The 21,535-nt window shown below is 32.5% G+C and overlaps 1 protein-coding gene across 4 annotated transcripts in view; it reads left to right on the top strand.

The window, feature by feature from the left end:
• Rev1 (Rev1 DNA directed polymerase) overlaps positions 1–21,535 on the top strand; it is a 95,318-nt gene that overhangs the window by 31,661 nt on the left and 42,122 nt on the right. For all 4 annotated transcript variants that reach the window (XM_035351212.2, XM_035351213.2, XM_035351211.2 and 1 more), the window contains 3 exons: positions 6,465–6,619; positions 13,479–13,598; positions 13,748–13,968. In XM_035351212.2, coding sequence (XP_035207103.2) covers positions 6,465–6,619; positions 13,479–13,598; positions 13,748–13,968 — 496 coding nt within the window. The remainder of the gene's footprint in view (positions 1–6,464; positions 6,620–13,478; positions 13,599–13,747; positions 13,969–21,535) is intronic.

Consider the following 21,535-nt stretch of genomic DNA (forward strand, 5'->3'; position numbering starts at 1 on the left):
CCAAATAGGAAATTTTGTAAAATTTGGTGCGAAATTTACGAAGAAATTCACAAATTTATATTGGCACTTTTTTCAGTTTGTGCCAAGAATAGTTCACTTGGCGAACTTCTTAATATATGGCAACCTATTTTCCTTTCCCATGAGAATAAAAAAAATCACATCGCTCTTTCTTTCAAATAATGTTCTTTATATTATATTTTTATGTTATTATTTTAAATATTTTTTTCTTTTACGAATTTCATTTTGATTGTTTAAGTTGCATGGTTTCTTTCGAATAACTGCTTTAAAAATTTCTATTTACCCATTCGAACTGCGTAATTTAAATATAAGGTGCATCATTTATTTTTTTTCAAATAGTTTTCCTTATAATTTTTTTGTCACAGTTATTATTTTAGGTAATTTTAAAATTTTTAGACTTTTATTTTAATTGTTTGCATTGCATTGTCTCTTCAAATTTTCTATTTATTCATTTGAACTGAGCATTTTAAATATATTTATCAATATAAATTTTCCATTACTTTATTTTATTTATTCGAATTGCGTTTCTTTCTGAAGAATACTTTGTGTCCCAGACTACGATGCATCTGAAAACTGAATATATTAAAAGAGAAAATACAGTAAAGCACAGTTAATGCACCTTTCAATGTTTTGCTCAGAAAAGATATATAAGTGAGAAAGATGTATAACCGACATTTTAACTTAAGATGACTTGCATATATTGCTTTAAATAGCTTTAATATTGTGCTCATTGCTTTACACAATTTTATCATCCTACATTTAGTTTCTTAAAATGTTATTCATAATTTAGTCAAATATTTTATTTTTGAAATCGCAAGAATCAATTATTATAACATTAAAAAGTTTTAAATTTTAATACTAAATTTTATGCAAAAAATTATTTTTTTCTTCTTAATGGCTTGCTCTTTTTCTTCAGGCATTCTGCAAGCAAATGAAAAAGCATCCAACTTAACATCTTGGTATTTCTGACATTCATTTTAAATAAAGTTATCGCCTTCCATTTAATAAAGGCCCACAAACAGCTGAGCGGTAAAGTTGTTGAACACTGCAAACACTAATTCGCACACACTAGTTCACTTCGGGGTTCGAATCCGGGCGAACGGGCTGGTTGCATGGGCATTTTTATGGTTTTTCTCATTGCAACATGTATGCCAGCTGGTTTCCCTTAGAAAGTTCTTGACGAAGGCATTTCTCCTTTTAGGCAGATAGCCCTGCTTTGCTGTAACTTAATAATCCAATTCAATCCATTTCATCAGTATTTGGTCAGAGCCTTTATCAGTGTTTAGAGGCTAAGCACTTTAAAGGCTTGAGATGAAAGGAAAGATTGGTTTCATCAAGAGGGAAAATGCCTTTAGCTGACATCCACATACATCATCACTGGATAAATTCCTGAATATTCAAATAATTCGCCTAAGACATCATGTGATTCTCCGTTTATGATGATAGGATGTTCGATAACATAATTTGAATTTATACAAACATATAGTCGACAACCAGGTGCTCTTCACTTTAATCTGCAATGATATCGTTTTTGTCTTTTCCATTAGCACAAGCTCAGTTGATGGTATTTGCTTGGTGTATGCATCCAAGTGTTTTCTCTTTAAATGCCCAAATTCCTTGACATATTCTGAAAGTATATTCAAAAGCATCCAACTTTTCGAAACACCTAGGTATTTCTGACAGCCAAATTCCCCTTCAAATTTTTGCTTACTTTTCTCCCTAATTTTCTTCTTTCCTTCTACATTTATTTTCAGTGCTCACCACAAGAAAATTAAGATTTTTCGATTGTTACACTTCCATAAATTTTGCATTCTTGTCGTTTTTTTTTTTTTTTTTTTTTTTAAATATCAGTTATATCGACTGCGTTTCAATTGAAGGCAGCTTTTCATTTTCTAGGCATTTTAACTATAAATAAAGTTTAAGCAAAGTGCAAAGGATAAATATTTTAATTAGAAGATTATTTGTTAAATGAAAAAAAATAAAACAGTCCAGCAATGTTTATTCTGTACCACTGAGTGACCCGATTATTATATCGCCTACAAATAATCTAAATCATATTAAAGATTATGTTTTTTATACAATCTATAACATGAGAGAAATTAACTAATTAAAACATTCTTTCGAAGAGGATTAATGTAAAAATTTATACTTATATGTATAATTTTTAAAGCTGGGGCATGACCCAACCTATTAACGTCCTGTTTGCTTAAAAACATTGTGAAAATAAACATCAAATGAACTTTTCTCAGTTTTAGACAATTGAATTTTAATGAAGTTAAAGTAAAGTAGCAGATGATAACATGGCGGAGGTAAAAATTTACTCTTACAAATATTTAAAGCCAAAAAAAAAAAAAAAAAAAAAGAGAGAGAGAGGAAAAAAGAAAGAAATTAAAAAAAAAAGAGTTAAAATATTGAATAATATCATCTATAATTTAAAAAAAATAGCTTTTCATTTAGTATTACGCATCACTGAGGAAAAAAAAATTCATATAATTAATTCTCCCTAAAAATTTATTTGAAATTTAAGGTTAAAAATAGTTGTGGCAATTCACTGTAACAAAAATCCATAAACCACATTTGGCATTATTATCGCTCAAAAAAAAAAAAAAAAGATGCCAAATTTCAAAATGCGAAAATATGTAAATTCGTGTATGTCTTAGAAAATTTTGAATAAAAAACTTTAATTTTTTGCAGGTATGCTTAGAACTACACCTACTTTAAGATGGTGGTAAAAATTTTATAGGCTATAATCCAAAAATTTTTTCGAAAAATTTATAAAAATTATTTAAAAATAGAAATTTAAAAAATAAAACGCAAAAAAATGTGTGAATTTTATTTGGAATGAACCTAAATTTTTAAATGTGAAAGGAAAAATCAAAAAAGTTTAATCAAAAAAGAGATATTAATAAATTCAATTAACATTGAGGAGCTAAAATTTTGAGAGCTAATATTTTAAAACTACTTGTACGATTTTTACAAAACTTGGCAGTCTGCCATAATTTGAGTCGTAGAAACGAAATATGGAAAAAAGTTAGTATATTATTTCAGAGAAAGTCCGATTTTGTGTCAAACTATCTATGTTAGAATAGGGCTATATATAAATCAAATATATATCCTAAGTCGTGCTTTCAAGACATAAAAAACCAATTTGAATCGGCCCAGTAGAATGGGAGATATAGAACTGTCCCATTTTTTTCCCACAGTCTACATATGTAAATTATAACAAATAAAATGCTTTAAAAATTATTTTTGGTCTTGATGATTTATTAATGTGAAAAAATTGGGCCAATGGGTCGAATTATTAAACTTACCGGTTTGCGAGAACGTACTGAAATATTTTACGGTCCTTGGAGTAAATCCAGTTGAGAAACACTGGCATACACTATATACTATATGAACTATATTTCGATTCTGGAAGTCTATTATCTGAAGAGAGATAGGAATACAGTTTTGCCTGACAAAGTTACCAAGAATCATTAACATTATCATCTGAAGTGAAATAATGATCTGTGTTCATATTGAGCACTTACATTTTTTATCAGTGCTATATAATGGCAAACTGCTAATACAAGACGTGATCGTTCCTCAAGTGAAATTTTTCAGAAACACTATTAGTCCCAACTTCTTTTTTATGGACGGTAATGTCAAAACACGGCAGAAGGAATTTGTAGAAAATGAGGGTATCTCTTGCATAGACTGACTTGCAGAGTCTTCAAACCTCCATCAAAGGAAATGTGTAGAGTGCTGTGGAAGATGACTTGCAGCATGTTTTCATCCACTGCATATTGTCCATCGACTGAAAAGTGCACTTACAGAAAGCAGTGGACAGTGTTGCCCCAACAACTTATCAACATTAAGCAGTTAGTGATACAATGAGAAATCATATTCTGTACAAAATATCACCTCATGCCTTTATTTGCTCTGTGGAATGGATGTATCTTTATAATGATAATCATTATTACAACCTTATCTTATTATTAAAATCTCTGTTTTAACACATGTATTCTTTTGAGCACATGTTTTGCTTTCAGTCATCACTGTGATGCATGTCGAGGAGATGACTTTTGTTTTTTCAAGCTGCTCCATTATAATGATACCACAAAAAATGAAAGAGTTCTTAAGTTTTGCTCATCAGTGTATTATAGCTTTCCTTTGACCTTTTCTCTGCAGATAGTCAAATCCGACTTTATATCTTTTTAAAGTCATGAATACATTTAATGAAGCTAATAAAACATCTGCTTCTCTGTTGTTACTATTACTCTGCTGCTTTTTGTCAACAGCTGAAAAGTCTATAGTTTACATGGAACTTAGTTTCTTAAATAAACAACAGAAATGAACAAATAAATATGTGTTTGATAGAATAGAAAAACTCCAAATTGTTTGGAAATTTTGTAACTGATAGAAGGATGAAATGAAATAGTACAATTTCTTTCTTTTGGGGTGGAGGAAATGTTCCTGAGGAACAAAGACCTGTTACTGATAGCCTCGAAATTGAAATTTTATTTAATATCTACAAGTAAGTTTTTTTTTTTTTGCTAGTTTTAAATTTTTGAATTTTACAAATAGTTTAGCAAAACTGCCTTTTTTGTGCTCATAAGATGAGGTGCAGATTTAAGAGGGAAAAACAATAGTTTTTCAGAAGAAAATCAAGGAGTGTTTTAATATCATATGGCAAGAAATTGGGGGCGGGGCGTTTGGGACAATGTCTCTCTTTATTGCAATGGAAGACATCGCCAGTACCAATAAAATTAGGTTGTTTTATGTGATTTCACTAATCCAAACACTAAAATTTAAAGATAAGAATTATTTACAAGTCAGCATAAATGAAAATGCGTTCTGTAAATGGAAAACATTAAGGGTTAGGATGTTAAAAAATGTGAAAATCTTTCAATCCGTTTTACAGTTGTGGCAAATTACTGTAACAAAAATCCATAAACCACATTTGGCGTTATTATCACTCAAAGAAAAAGATTCCCAATTTCAAAACACAAAAATATGTAAATTCGTGTATATCTTAGAAAATTTTGAATAAAAAACTCTCATTTTTTGCAGGTTTGCTTAGAACTACACCTACTTTAAGATGATGGTAAAAATTTTATAGGTTACAATTCAAAATTTTTTTTCGAAAAATTTATAAAAAATATTGAAAAATAGAAATTTTAAAAATAAAACACAAAAAATAGGTGAATTTTATTTTTAATGAACCTAAATTTCGAAATGTGAAAGGAAAAAATCAAAAACGTTTAATGAAAAAAAAGATATTAGTAAATATATGCCAAATTTCATTAACATTGAGGAGTTAAAATTTGGAGAGCTAGTTTTTTAAAAACTACTCGTACGATTTTTACAAAAGTTGGCAGTCTGGCATAATTTGAGTCGTAGAATTGAAATATGTAAAAATATTGGTATGTTATTTCAGAAAAAGTCCGATTTTGTGTCAAAATACCTATCATAGAATAGTGCTATATATTAGTCTAATATATATCCTAAGTTGCGCTTTCGAGACATGAAAAACGCTATTTGAATTCTGTCATTCGGCCCAGTAGAACGGGAAATATAGAACTGTCCCCCCTTTTTTTCTTTTTTTTTGGGGGGGGCAGTGTACATACAGTAATAAAGCAGAAGTAAAATGTGTGGAAATTGGAGTTTTTTATGCAAGGTGTATTTTTTAAATGTTGCTTAAGTGGAATTTTAAATTTTATAAAATGTCTTTTTTTTCACACACATTTATATTAAAAAAATATAAAAGACATGGAAATATGGTATGTATGTCTAATAAGAAGCAATTTTTAATTTTGATACAGGGAGAAAAATAAATAATCAGATGTTTGCTTTTTATGTAAGAAATTCTTGACTTCTCATAGAATTTTTCAGTTAGTCAGATTTAAAGGAATAAAAAGAGAAAAGTACTGTAGTTGGTTTCCTATGAAATTGATATAAAGACATCTTCAGTATGTTTTATCCTATGAGCAGTTATTAGGCAGCAAAGATATTTGTCTTATATTTGTTAATTGAAGAAATCAAACTGATTCATTTTCTCACTTCTAATAAACACTTGTGTAATGTGTATTCTGGCCTTTGTGAATACTACTATCATTATAGAAATAATTTTTCAGATTATGTACTTAATTCATGTTATGTTAATACGAGTTGTGTTCTCCTTCAGCCTTCCATTAGGCATTTTATCAGATAAATAGGTTTGCAAACTCTCTCATAAATAATCTATTCTAAATGCACTTCAAGAAACAACTAATGTTTAGCAATAGTAAGAATATTAGCAAAGTACTGATTGCTAGAGTATTTGTTTTGTCTTAAAATGTATTAAAGCAACTGAAATTAATGCCAATAAAAGACCGACTGCTGCTCAGTTTTTGAATTAAATTAATGTGCATGTCTTACTTATGCATTGCTGTTGCTATGTATCTTATAAATTAATTTTGTTGCAGTTACACACTGGACATTGAAGCAGTTAGTTGTGATGAGTTATATATTGATTGTACCGAACTTTTAATGGATACTAAAGTATCTCCCCTTCAATTTGCCTCAATTTTAAGAGCTGAAATAAATGAAAAAACTGATTGTACTGCTTCTGCTGGTTTGGGTATGTACTGTATTTTTGTTAGTATACTTAATTTGTTTGTTGAAAATCAAATTTATTTCAGATCTTAACTAAGCATCTTAATCTGCAGAACATTTATTCATATAAGGTTCCCCCTCCCGTCATCTGTGGAACTTAAATAAAACTGGTAAACTTGGTATTTTTACTCAGTTTTCAGTCCTGATGAATGAGCTGATTTCACGGGCATTTTTATGATTTTCTCCATGTGTAATGTGAATGTGAGGTTTCTCTTAGAAAATCATGCATGAAGGTATCCTTCCTCTTAGACAGGTTCATTAATCAATTAAGGATCTAGATTTGATTAAATTTTTCATAAATTAACTGTTTGTTGTGAATTTTCCTTCTTTTCAGCATGTGTGATATAAATGTAAACCAAATTTCCTTAGAAAAGTCTTGAAACTTAATTTTTGACATTCCTTTCTTAGGCTTGCAGTAGCAAGTATGTAACCTGTGTTCATGATGAAATGTTACAATATTTGAGGCACGATTTTTATATTTACCTGCTTTTGAAAGCAGCTGGTCTGATAGTTTTAATTGAATTTAGCTTTTATGTTCATATAAATAATTTAATATGATTCTTGTTCATATAAGCAAGAATTATATTAAATTATTTATTATTATTTTATGCTGCTTCAGTAATTTAAAAATCTAGTATTAGCTTTAATTGAAATTTCTCTCCTTGCACAAACTTGTATACTTTACTGTCATTATTAATATCGTTAAAGTGTATGGAAGATATTGGTGCTTGAATGAAATTATTGCTGATTGTTTTAGCTAGAAGGGCACAACAAACTTGCCTCTGCTTTTGGATTTATCATTTAAGATTCAACCACAAAAGCATTAATTCAGCTATATTCAGTATTGCAAAAGCTATTAAGTGGTCATTTACTATTTCTGCATACATCATACAAGGAGCGCGTTTGATCAATATTAGTGCTTCCTTTTTTACTGTTATAAAACTTAACAATTTTTAACTTTTGTAGGAAAATCATTATTAATTGCTATATCATGCTGCTAAATAGTATGACAATTTTGCCTTTTTTGGGAATAGTATATGATATTCCATGTGTATCTTTTAGAAATAGTAACAAACTTGAATACAAGTCTCTGCTTTTAAAGCTGATAAATTCTGAGGGTAATTCCTTTTTATTTTTATTAACAGTTCCTATTACTGTAAGGTTGTTATGTTTTTTATGTTGATTGCAAGATCATACCTCATAAACTAATTATCCATAGGTGCCCACCAGCGACCAAGTGGTAACGTCGCTGAACACTGGTAGTTTGGTATGAGGTTCGAAACCCGCAAACGGGCTGGCCGCATGGGTGTTTTCGTGGTTTTCCCCATGTGTAACGTGTATACGAGCCAGTTTCCCTTAGAAAGTCCTCCACGAAGGCATCCTTCCCTTAAGGCAGATAGCCCTCGAGTGCTTTGCCATAATCTAATAAACCAAACCAATTATCCATAGCCATATTTCATAGTCTGTACCACTAATTGGAAATACATGATTATATCTGAAGGTGCATTACTCACTTTAAAATGTCCAAGCAATTGTTTTCCTTACATAAACTCCATGCTTGATATATAAAATGATAAAATGCTTAGCATCAACTAAACAGAAATTTTTTATCCCATATTTAGCTGGTTTTCTAGATAAATATCGACAGAAAGGGCATTTTCCTTTAAATAGAATAAGCACTGTATTTAACCTTTTAACTGTCATGCCCGAGATAATCTCGGGTACAGCACTGGTGTTCGAAAATGTCACGCCCGAGTATTACTCGGGGTAATTTTTTTTTTTTTTTGAGTGCATCGTATTGTTATACCCGAATATATATCGGGAGACGTTTATTTCGGCTTCATCTCTTTGTCAAACCCGTCTGTATCTCGGGAAAAGTTAATGTGCGCTCAGTTCAATAGATGACCACACTTTACTGAAGATTTCAAAGGTTAAAGGTTATTTGATTCAAAGTGCATGGGGTCTTTTTGTTGTAAAATAGCCTCCAGTTCTTTGAAATGTTATATAGATGATTTAGATTCTTCAACCGAAGGTGAAGGATGTGTGTTTGATGAGCAGTATTCATGATACTTCCATGGTCAGCCTCAAATATAAAAAATGGAGATATACTCAAGCCGAAGATTGTTTCTAATTACGGTCTAACTATGGGTGGTGTAGATTGCTGTGATCAAGAAATATCCTTTCATCCAACAATCCGAAAACGTCAGAAAAAATATTATAAAAAGATATTTTTACATTTACTAGACAAGGTACTCTGGAACTCATATTTGCTCTATAAAAATGTAGTTGGGAAACGTATTACATTTTTAGAATTTCGAATCCAAGTTGTAGAAGAGCTTTTACATAAATATGATGATGCAGCTTCTGAACAAAAGAATGTTGGCAGACCACCTACAGTAGATAACCCTGCCCGTCTTACTGAACGACATTTTATATCCCATTTTCCTCTTACTCCTGCGAAACATGAGCCTACAAGACAGTGCAAAGTGTGTTGTTCGAAAAAGGATAAAAATGGGGAAAAGATAAGGAAGGAATCACGATTCTGGTGTAGTGATTGTGGAGTTGGTTTGTGCTTGGAAAAGTGTTTCCAGTTGTACCACACTAGACTGAATTACTGAACTACTAATAGGTATTCACTTATATTTATTTATGTTTTAGAAAATAATAAATTTTTTTCATTTTTAGAAAATAATGCTCCACTAGAAGCGAAATTTACAACTGCCATGTTGAGTGGCAGCCGCCTCAAAGCAAATATGCAGTGGCTACAAAACTTTAAAAATTTTACCCATGTACGTCAAAATATCAATTTTTAACTACTTAAGTATATTTTATTATGTACTAAACATTTGGTTTTTGCAATAAAAAAATTTGACAATTTGTGTACCCAAATCATCAAAATAACTTGACAGTTAAAGGGTTAAAGGGAAATGCCCCTCAGTTGTTACAAAATCATAGGAGAAACAAATTCTTAAAAAAAAAAAAAATCTATCATAGCAAAAATTTATCCTCAGATTTGCACATTTCTCACTTTGAGGTATTATCAAATCTAACACAGTTAGAGAAAAATGAAATTATTGTAAGGGCAATGGTATTCCAAAAAATATCTCTACATGTGCCATTCATTTGCCCTAAATCATTCAAATTGTGTACAGGCTTTGTAAAATCTGTGTGAGTAAAGAAAAGCCAAAAGGGAAGAAAAAAACAGGCCAATGCTGAGCTGCATGTTGCTGCTGTGAAATATGCAGCACTATTATGTATGCTGTGAAATATGCAGCACTATTAAGTAATATAGACTCAAAATAAACTCTACAACTCAAAACCTTGAAAAGTTTCATTTTATATTTCTGATATAAATCAGATTTTATTAATTTAAAAAATGTATCGATTACAGCTTAGTGGAATTTTTGATACAATTCTTATCACTGGATTTAAAAAAAAAATGAACTGGAAAATTTAATTAAAAAGGAAAATAATAAATCTATCCCAAAATTATTTTTTGAGAATTATTTCAGTAAGTTATCAGAGTTTTTACATTTCCTTTTCAAGATTTTCTTCCTTTGTGTATTTTTATGTACTGATAGATATATTAATATAAATTTTATTATCTAAGGAAACAAAATTTATGAATTGTACGAAAATATTTAAAATGCATATTAGAACCATAATAATAATAATTCAGGGAATGTATAGATTGAATGGAAGTATTAAAAGTGAGTGTCATTGTCATAATCTTGTTCTGTATTATATACGTAATAACTGTCTTATATTTTATAGACTTCATGTTTGATATCCATAATTAATAATTGTATAGTCCAGTGATGAGAAAACTTTATTTTTATTAAACTTCTGAAGCATTAATCAATACTTTCGATGCAGAATGTTAATTCAGCATTTCTTAGTTACCATTATAAAATCTTTCATAAAAATCAAAGATATTTTGTATTTCTGTTCCATAACATATAGTATATATTAAGAATAAATTATAGAAGCTTTCAAATTTTTGCCTGAAGAATTAAAAAAAAATCACACTCTCTTTGCTGGGGTGTCCGCCGATAACATCGCGGACGAAAACGTCGCGGAGAAAACGTCGTGCTACAAAACATCGTGGGAGAAAACATTGCAAAAAGAAAACATCGCAGTTCTAAAACATCGTGGTACAAAACATTGAAGTCGAAAATAAAGCAGTTTAAAAAATCATCGTCGAAAATATCGTGGTAAAAAATAAAGTATCTACAAATCATCGCATGACAATAACATCGCAGACATGCTTTTTTTCAGGTTTTAATAATTGTAAATGGATATTCCCATTATGATTTGTGAGCGCAATATGTAAAGAAGGATAATTTTTACTTTCACATTTTTTTTATTAACTAATAAATTTTTTCTGAAAAAGTAAGAAGGAAACTTAAGCATAGAAAATTAAATGCAACTCATAGATTGTACTTTTCGTGAAAAATTACCAGTAAAAACTTTATAAAATATGATTTATTAATGGCCTTTGTTAGTTAACTATGTCGGTTTAAAATTCTATAAAGTACTATAAGTTGCATTAATTTTCTATGCTTAAATCTCCTTCTTATTTTCTCAGCAAAAATTTATTACTTAATAAAAAATATGAAAGTAAAAGTTATCCTTTTTTCCAACTTGCGCTCACAAATCATTGTGGGAATATCCATTTACAGTTATTAAAGCCTGAAAAAAGCATGTCTACGATGTTATCGTCATGCGATGATTTGTAGATACTTTATTTTTTACCGCGATATTTTCGACGATGATGTTTTTAAACTGCGAAGTTTTTAAACCGCTTTATTTTCAACGACGATGTTTTGTATCACGATGTTTTAGAACAGCGATGTTTTCTCTTTGCGATGTTTTCTCCCACGATGTTTTGTAGCACGACGTTTTCGCCTTGCGTTGTTTTCTCCGCGATGTTTTTGCTGCGATGTTTTCGGCTGTAACCCTTTGCTGGTAATCAAATTGAGTGTCATTATAGAATATTGATGCTGACGCTGTATCAAGAGCACATAGCTTGATCTTTACATTCATTCCACCTGACGGATGACTGTCCCAAGAGGCAGTTTCTATTAGGACAATTCTCATTTTTAGTTTAGGTGTCACTGTAAAAACATTTTGGCACAGTATTGAAAAATTAGTTGTGCTATTGCTGTGAATTGATATATGTGACTACTGTATGACCAGAGCATGTGGAAGGAATGTTTCTGATTTCTGGCATAATCGTTTTAAAATGCATACTAAATTAAGTCAGCTTTGTGCAACAAAATTAGCACTAAAATCACACATTAAAGCTGCAGTCTCTTTCGCTGAAGAAGAAATTTATAAATTGTGACATAAATTTTCTGTGGATCATGTTTCTTTATTTGAAGTACAGGGAAGGACAAGCTTAGAATTATATTTGTTATAATAAGAGGGAGGATTTAGAAATTCCCTACTTCTGTTCCTCTTCCCTATAGAATCAATTTTTGAAAATGTGAAACATTTAAAAAGGCCACCAAATTTAGTATCATTTCACTGTAAATTGACAAGTTTTATCACCACGTTTGGCTTTTTTTTTTTTTTTTTTTTTTTTTTTGTATGTGTGTATAATTATTATGTCTGTTAATTGTTAATTTTGTATTGTGGCTTCTTAATGATAAAATAGGCATTTTGTGATTTATAACTTCTCGTAATATAGGCAGTATTTTATATTGTTTATCAAAACAAAAGATTCCTTGTCTTACTCACATACACTCAATATACTTTAATCTACTTCCAGTACTATAAGAATAGTGATGAGTCGGTACTACCGAACCGGGTATTTTGTAATGAGTACTTAGTTGTAACGGGTACTGAAAATCGGTATATACAAGTACCCATTACTTCAGTACCTAAATTTGTACTTTTCGGTATTCGTTACTTCTGTACCAAAATGGGTACTTTTCGGTATTCGTTACTTCTGTACCAAAACGGGCACTTTTCGGTATTCGTTACTTCTGTACCGAAATGGATACTTTTCGGTATTCATTACTTCTGTACCGAAACGGGTGCTTTTCGGTATTCGTTACTTTGTAACGAAAATATGTGTCTCTTCTCAGTATTTCGGTATTCGTTACTGGAGGATCGATGAGGGTTCAGCTCACTTCGGTTTTGGTACGAGGACAGTAGTATCTGGTTGTATTTGCGAAATGGTGATATGCGCTCCTTGTGTCCATGAATGGTCTGCTCCTCAGACACTTAGTAGTTGACATGTTTTATGATATTTAAAATCTTACTCCGTACAGATAAAATCAAACACGTGGTGACGTGGCAGAGTTCCTTCAGTGCGCAAAATTTTTAGCTGTGTATTTCGGTACTCCAAATCGTTACTAGGGCACTTCAGTACTCCAAATCGTTACTAGGGCACTTCGGTACTCCAAATCGTTACTAGGATACTTTGGTACTCCAAATCATTACTAGGATACTTTGGTACTCCAAATCAGGAGGTACTCCAGTACAGCAAACCGTTACTAGGGTACTCCGATACAGCAAACCGTTACTAGGGTACTATGGTACAGCCAACCGTTACTCCGATATTTCGTTGCTTCGGTACTCCAAATCGTTACTTGGGTACTCGGTACTTGAAATCAGTTTTCGGTACTTTTCAAAGTAACGGTTACTTGAGTAAGAGGTATTTTGTACCGGGTACTTGTCTGTACCCGTTACTCTCGTACCGGGTACAAGAATGTACCGAATTTTTTGCCCATCACTATATAAGAACCAATCTATATAGCAGTTAAGAGAGGAATTTCCATTTTTGTTACTGATGAAAATTTCTGTGTTTCTTCCAGGCAGTAATATGTTAATTGCACGTCTAGCTAACAAATATGCAAAACCTAATGGTCAGCATTATGTATGCAATGAGGAAATAGAAGAATTTATGAAAAAACAAAAAGTTCAAGATTTACCAGGTAATTTATTGCTTTATTTTAACTTATCTTAGGATTGTCTGCATAAGTAAACATGTTATTTACAAGGCTGTGATGTTTATTAGGTGGTTTCTAAATATTATGTAATCATATTATTTTTAAAAAAAATATTATTTTGTTATCTTTAATAGGTGTTGGTTATTCTACTTCTATGAAATTAGAACATCTGGGTGTTAAAACTTGTGATGACTTACAGAAATGGTCTTTGTCAAAATTACAACAGGAATTTGGACCAAAAACTGGGCAGTCACTGTTTAGTCGTTGCAGAGGAAAGGACGATAGAACTGTTCAACCTCAGAAAGATCGCAAATCTGTGTCAGCTGAAATCAATTATGGCATTAGATTTGAAACAGTATGGTATTTTATTTTTTAAATAATTGTATAAGAACTTGTAATAGCTATAATGAAATAATCAAATATGTACCCACCAGTTGCATCAGTTTTCTGAAGGTATGAGATAAAACTACAAACTTTGCAATAATAAATTATAAATTTAACAAATATTGAAGCTAGGCAAAAATATGGAAACAGTGGTAAAAGAAAAAATTCCTTGTCTTTTACATTTAAAAACTGACTGAATTCTCTTCAGAATAAACAAATATAAGTCTTGAATGCTAGGTAATATATTATACAATTCTTTCTGCAAAACTTGCTTAACTTCTTGTAAAGGTTTTAGAGGTGGATACTGCATGGGAATTATTTTCCTCCAAAATTGTCTTGAGACTTTCTTTAATATTAGGTTTTGATGATTGAGAAAGAAGATGGGAAATCTCAATAGCATGCTCAGAATATCACAATTGGAAATCATATGAACTGTAAGAACTGGGTCCTTGTCATCTTGATAAATGACATCTCCTGAAGGAAACAGCATTTGCAGTAGGGTGGATTGGGTCACTTAAAATAATGCTTGTAAAGTTCTTTGAAACAACATGAACTTAGAAGGTAATAAGAAACTCTGTCATGTTTTTACTATTAGCAAAAGCCAATTTAAATCAAACGTTTCAGTTGATTTCCCTAGCATAAAATTGGTAGAGGGTGGGAAAAAAGTGCAAGTTGATTCATTAGACCAGATGACAAACTTTTATTGATCAGTAGTCCAAATTTTATGGATGCTTTATCACTCAATCATTTATTAATTGCAGTCTACTATAAATTTACTGGTTGTAGAGTTCTTTTCTCAGTGTTTTAGTATTAAGAGGACCTGAAAGTACATTATGCTATTCAGCTATTACTTTTTGCAATGTTGTGTTTGTTGCGAACTCGGCTGATAGATGGCGATCCTTTGAACTCAGAACTGATTTATTTTGTTAGTTTTTAGAATGTAGCTAGATGTGTAAGATGTGTCTTGTCAAGTGTGAAGCGTCTCTCATTATAATGTGTCAGTAAAGGATTAAAATCTAAGTTATTTTCAATTATTCTCACTGAAGCTCAGAAGATAAAGAACCAGGTAAGAGCTATTATTTATAACTGTTTTGTTTTAGTCTTTTTATATTTTAGGTGTGTGGTCTTCCACAAGGTCTTTGTGTCTGTTATTCAATGAATACTTTCATTCACAGGGATGTTTATAAACTTTTTCCAGAAGCACTCTATGATATCATAACCTTAGACATAGTACCTTGTGATTCATCAGATTAATTGGCTACTTTGATGACAGAAATACCAGACACACAGGCTTCAGTAGTTTACTCTCTTTAAAACTCTGCAAACTTGGCTTTATTCAATTATAAGCACACAGAAGGAAGTTTAAAAAGCAATTGTGGCTTCCTGTTAACTTGACAAATTTCGTACAACACAAAAAATTGAAATAATTGCATATAATAATTGCACTATCTTTATCAGGATCTCAACCAGAGGGAGAATTGAATAGTTTCGAGAAGGAATGCTGTTAGTTTTTTATTTAACTGTTAATCATTTAATGATAGTTTATGAATATAATAAAGTATTTTTATTCAAGTTTTGGTATTTATTAACATTTTCTGTACGTTTTATAGTTTAATTTATAAAACACATTAAAAACTAATCTAAATGCAAGTAAATGCATATTTCATGTTTTGCAAGGGATCGAGTAGGTTGAATGATCTTTTAGCAGTGATAAAAGGGGTTCATGGGGCAAAACTGGTTGAGAACCACTGATACATATTTGTAAATAGAAAATATTTGTCATTTTATGCATTCTTTTAACCCTGATGTTTCCGTATTATTGTCTAGTCCCTGTAAGCATTAAAAGCATTGATTTTACTGTAACTATTGAAACTTTCAAAAATGCTTTTTTTTTAACAAGCCTAGGCACAGATATTTAGAAAGCTAGTGCATGTAAAGTTATTTTTGTGCCTGTTTTGATTTTAAAAAAATTCAGTACCTTGTTAAAGCAGCCACCATGCTTAGTTGCAAAAATTAGAAATCAGCCTGTAACAAGCAAATTTTTAATATTGCTAAAGGCTCATGTGCTAGCCTTTTTAGCATGAAAATTTCTGATTATTATTACAAGCAACAATAAACAAACAGTTTGAGTTATGATTATTTATTTACTGAATTTTTCTATATTGTTTTATTTTCCTAAAAAGTTTTTGGCTTTTCAAAAATTTACAGCGAATCATTTTAACAATATATTTTTGAACTTTGCTGGTTTATATTTACAAGGTATTTTTAAATAAGTATGTTGGACCTTTTTTATGGGTTTGAAATGTTTTAGAAAACTTCCAGAATTAAATTATCTAGAAATACTACATTAATAAAAAGATGTGAAAATACTTTTGTAATGCGATAATTTGGAAAAGCTGCAGTGAATTAGCGATGTTTCTACTGCTTTATAGTAACTTTGAAATTCGTTACTGTGTGGATAAATGGATGGCACTTGAAGAAAAATGCAACCATAAATTTCAATACAAAATATTATTTCTTGATAGCTAACTTTTAGGACACCTAGTCTTTCCCATTACACATTATGATTGTAAGTGGTATATGTGCCCCACAGTTTTATACAGTTTACATTTCTTTAGATAGTGGTGATAAACAGCACAGAGGGAAGCGATGTACATTTACAACTAGCAAGCATCAGCAAAGCGCTAGGTATGTACCAAAATATTTCTTTAATTTGATAAGTTGAGAGCTTTCTGCATCGCAGCAAGTAGTTTTCTTTTAATTTTATGTTTTACCTATGGTGCCATGATCAAATGTAAAATATAAAAGGAAACTATTAGCTTTAATTTGACAGTGGTCATTTTTGTTCCCCATTTTAATTTAGCTCTCTCCCCTTTCTGTTCTAAAAGTAGAAACTGTTTATAATATTGTTTATAGTAAATTTACTGGACTGTGTCTTTCAAAATGAATGTGTTTCATGTTTGCTTATGTAAACCTGTTGCAGTGCAGTAATTTCTCAACTAATCAGATTAAAGAAATATTTTACTAAATATCTAGCAATTTGCTGATGTGCATTCCTTTTTTCCTACTTCTGTTGCTGCTTGTGAACATGCATCTCTTACCTGTGCTGTTAATCATCACTGTCTAAAGAGATGTAAGCTGCATAAAATTGTGAGGTGCATATCACACACATAACGATGGTATGGAAAAGAACATGTGTCCTAAAAAATAACTATCAAGAAATAAAATTAAGCATTGGAATTTACACTACATCCATTAAATTCTTCTCCATTATGTCATCATGTGAATCTATGCAGTTCTATTTATCGTTCTCTATGTACAGTAAAAAACGAAATTGTCTACAAAATTTTTATGTGCTAATGCTAATTTTTTTTTAAATGCTAATGCTAATGTATCATATATTTCCCTAAAATGCAAGCAGTCTCTTAGAAAATTTTTTCATTTTTATAGCATAGTGTTAGTAATGCATTTAATAACTAATGCAGTGTTTTATATCTATAAGATAGCACTGATGCGGGTATTGAAGGATTGTCAATTCATCTTGCAAACAGTAGACAAAACTTCTGAATGCAAAGTTTTAAACATATTATGGCTTTTTCATGATTTTATTTATTGCATTTTCTTTTCTGTATCTTATTTTATTGTAAGAATACAGAAAATAATGCATAAAGTGCATAAAATACATTAATAAGCCACAATATTATGACTGTTTTCCTAATACCGCATTGCTTCTTTTTTGGCATCCAAAAAGTTGTAGCCCATCATGCTATGGATTGTACAAGTTTTGGGTAAGTATCTGGAGGAAGTTTGTACCAGATATATTAGCTGAAGTTATGTAATTCCTATAGATCGTAATGAAATGTTTGGTGAGTCTTGAGTTTGTTTTTTGTGATATTCCAGGAATGCCCAGTAGGATTAACTCTGGTATTTTAAGAGGCCAGGATATCTATAATTCTTTATCATGCTCTTCAAACCACTGTAGCATAATTCTGATCTCAAGTTAAGCAGCATTATCCTGCTGGAAGTGTCTGTTTCTAGCAGGGAAGACAGAAATCACAAAAAGATGTAACTGTTCACCAATGATGTTTCCATAGTTCACAGCTATTACAGTATGTTCAACAACTACAGATCCCCTATGGTACATGTGTCCTTCACTTGCTCACTTGGAAGATGGTGTACCTGGTTATAACCATCAATGTGATGTAAAAGAAATAGTTATTTGTCTGACCAGATGACTTTTTTTTCATTGTGGCATAGTCCATTTCTCAGTGCTTATAAGTCCAATGTTGTTAAAGTTGTAAAGTTGATGATGATGGATTACCAGAACCATATGAAAGAAGCATCTATCTACCTATATCTCTATCTGACAGAGTCCAGTGAACTGTATGATTAGATACTGTCATACTTAGATGTGTATTTTATTCAGCTGTCAATTGAGCCTTCCATACAGACATAATAGTGGTTAGGGATGCCAACTGCTATATTGGAGGGTCCAGCTTCAAATCCCAGAAAAGGTTATGTATGTTTGAAAGCATATAGTGTCTGTGTTAAAGGTACACTCCAAATACAATACTCAACATTGGAAATGGAACACCAAGGACGAGTGGCCAGAAAGCAATGAAACTCGGCAAACAGAGAGAGACAATAAGTGATCTTTATTTCAAAATGATATGCATAATACAGAGTGAGAACAGCATCGGCTAAGTAGGTTATAGGACCACCTTATAAGGTATTTCTCCCACTTCCCTAGTGTCCTTCATGGTGTAACGGTAGCACGCTGGGCCAGTATTCCAGAGGTCCGTGGTTCGATTCCCGGTGAAGGCGTTGTTAATTTTTCATCTCTCCAGCCTCCCAAAAATTCCTAATGACTCTACAAGTGGTGCCCAAACTAAAAGGGTTGTAGATGATGATTCTCCGCACCCAGGATTTGGCGACTAGGTCCTTTAAAACCCTAGTCGCCCTTTAAAAAGGGGAGTATATAAGGTATTTCTCCCACTTCCCTAGCGTCCTTCATGGTGTAACAGTAGCACGCTGGGTCGGTATTCCAGAGGTCTGTGGTTCGATTCCCAGTGAAGGCGCTGTTAATTTTTCATTTCTCCGGCCTCCAAAAAAATCCTAATGACTCTACAACCTTAAATGGCAATATGCGAAGCAGCACATCCAGATACAGAGTCACTGAGACTATGGATGGTCTCCTGAGGAATGCCTCTCCATGCCCTGTCAACCATTTGCCACGTTTCATCTTCTGAACACGGCAATGGCAAGGTTTGCAGAAGTGGAGTCCAATCACATCCCAAATGTGTTTGATTGGTGAGAGATCAGGAGAGAACAGTGGCCAGGTAAGCATCTGTACACCTTGCTGATGCAAGTAGTGTGTGGTCGGGCGTTATACTGTTGATAAAGGGTGCTAGGCACTCCTTGCAAGTAGGGGAGTGTCACCAGCCGCAACACATCATCCACGTATCGTTAGGCTGTCATAGTTCTTTGAATATGAACTAGAAGTGACCTGGAATAGTATGCAGTTGTGCTCCAAACCATAATGCCAGTTTGTCATAGGGTGAGGTGTTCGACAATTCCTGCCAGATTGGACCTGTCTCTATATCAATGCCACACTCGTACACAGCAACTGTCATTGGAGAAGCAGAAGCGTGACTCATCTGAGAACATGACTCTGCACCATTCTGTTGTTCACATTGCTTAAGCCCAGCACCATTGCAGACGTTGTTGTCTATGATGTGGGGTCAATAGCAATCTTCTTAACAATTGCCACGAGTGCAGGGCACTAGCCACCAGTCAACGGCAAATGGTTCTGGTCAATATGAGAACATCCAGGGTGTCTTGAAAATGCTGCAGAATGGAGATAAAAGTGACTTGCGAGTCTGCCATCGCTTGTGAGCAGAAGCGTCGAACCATGCAGGGTGATGTCACTCTGGCTGCAACGGTACCCCTCAAACTTGCCATATTTCCGTGTTCCAACCATCATCACAACACCACTGTGGACACGTCCAGGTGTGTGTCAGCTGAGATTTGCCTTATGAACCAACCTGCCTGGCTCAGTCTGGTTACCATGCCCCTCATAAAATCATCTGTCTGCTTAAAACTGGCGTTGTTGATGGCCTGCCATTCTATGCTATTACACGTGTCCTCTGATACAAGAACAAATTTTCTATGATAATTTTCCTAGCAGAAATAACGGCACAAAAGTTGAACATTCTGCAGGTTCTTTCCCTTATATCTTCTTCAATGTGCGTTATACAGCTGTGCATTTCATATCATTCACATAACTCACTGACATGCATCTACCTTGAAATTTGCATAATTTTTGGTTCACTCCTTCTTGGTGTTGCATTTTCAGTGTCTGGTAATGTACATGGCAAGTCTTGAGAATTGACGGTGAGTCTTCAAATCATCTTGAAATGTTGTGTTTGGGGAAGAGGGGTGATAGACCTTCAGACCACCCCTTAAGATGTTCTCCATTAAAATGCCATACAGACAGATGCTTAGCAGTTCACAAGGTTTGGAATTACCTGCACAGGTGTTGGCCTTGCTTCAACCTGTACTTGTCGGTTGAGCCTGCCGTCCAGTTGGTATAGTGGTTAGTGACACTTACTGTCATACGAGTGGGTTCAGGGTTGAATCTCAGAGAAGGGATAGATGTTTGTAAGTGTATAGTGTCTGTGTAGCAGATACGCATTAAAAATATGCAGTGAGCCAAAAATTTACTCAAGAGGTTGGTGGTAGGAAAGAGGAATGTCCTTTCTCAAAATAGGGACTTAAATTTCACAGCTAGCAAAGCCCGGAAATACCGATTATACTTATGGTGATACATAGGTTCTGGCATTGCTTCAATTTGTACCTGTCAGTTGAGCCTCTAGCAGTTGCCTGTTTGTCTCCACTGAGTGAAAAGGTCTTTTATATACTCATTCATAGATCAGATATGGACATCCATTGCATCTGCATCTACAATCAGTTTCATTGACCCTCTTCGACTTTTCATAGGTACTAACAGTGGCAGTTTCAGAATAACTCACGAGCAGTGTTGTTTCAGAAATATAGCCTCCAGGCTATCTCAGTATGGCCTTTATCAGAATTGCTGAAATCAGCAACCTTTCTCATTATACATCAATATTGTCGACAAAATTATGCCTTATCATTTTGTCGACAATATGGATGTATAATAAAGGTATCCCAAACTGCTGTAAATAACGCTCTTACTTTGTCACACGTCATCCACATCATTTCAGTGAGTGCCTTGTATGAGTGTAAGTGTCATCATAATATTTTAGTAAATCAATGTATGTACTAATCAACAATTTTTGCTGTCAGTAAGGTTTTGGGTAAACATTAGGCAATTTATTATAATTTTGGAGAAGGGAATTTTGTTTGAGAATTTTCATCAGTAAACAAGATTGGTGCACTGACCGTCACATTATTCAAGGAATTACATTTATAATGACCAGATGCCAAGCTCACATTTTCCCAGCTGTAATTATAGTTTAAATTGTTTTCCTTCTTAAAAAAATTATATTTCTTTACAT

This window comes from Stegodyphus dumicola, chromosome 4 (assembly GCF_044657685.1).
Source record: "Stegodyphus dumicola isolate Sdum_Otavi_A_Nest chromosome 4, ASM4465768v1".
NCBI classification, from domain to species: domain Eukaryota; kingdom Metazoa; phylum Arthropoda; class Arachnida; order Araneae; family Eresidae; genus Stegodyphus; species Stegodyphus dumicola.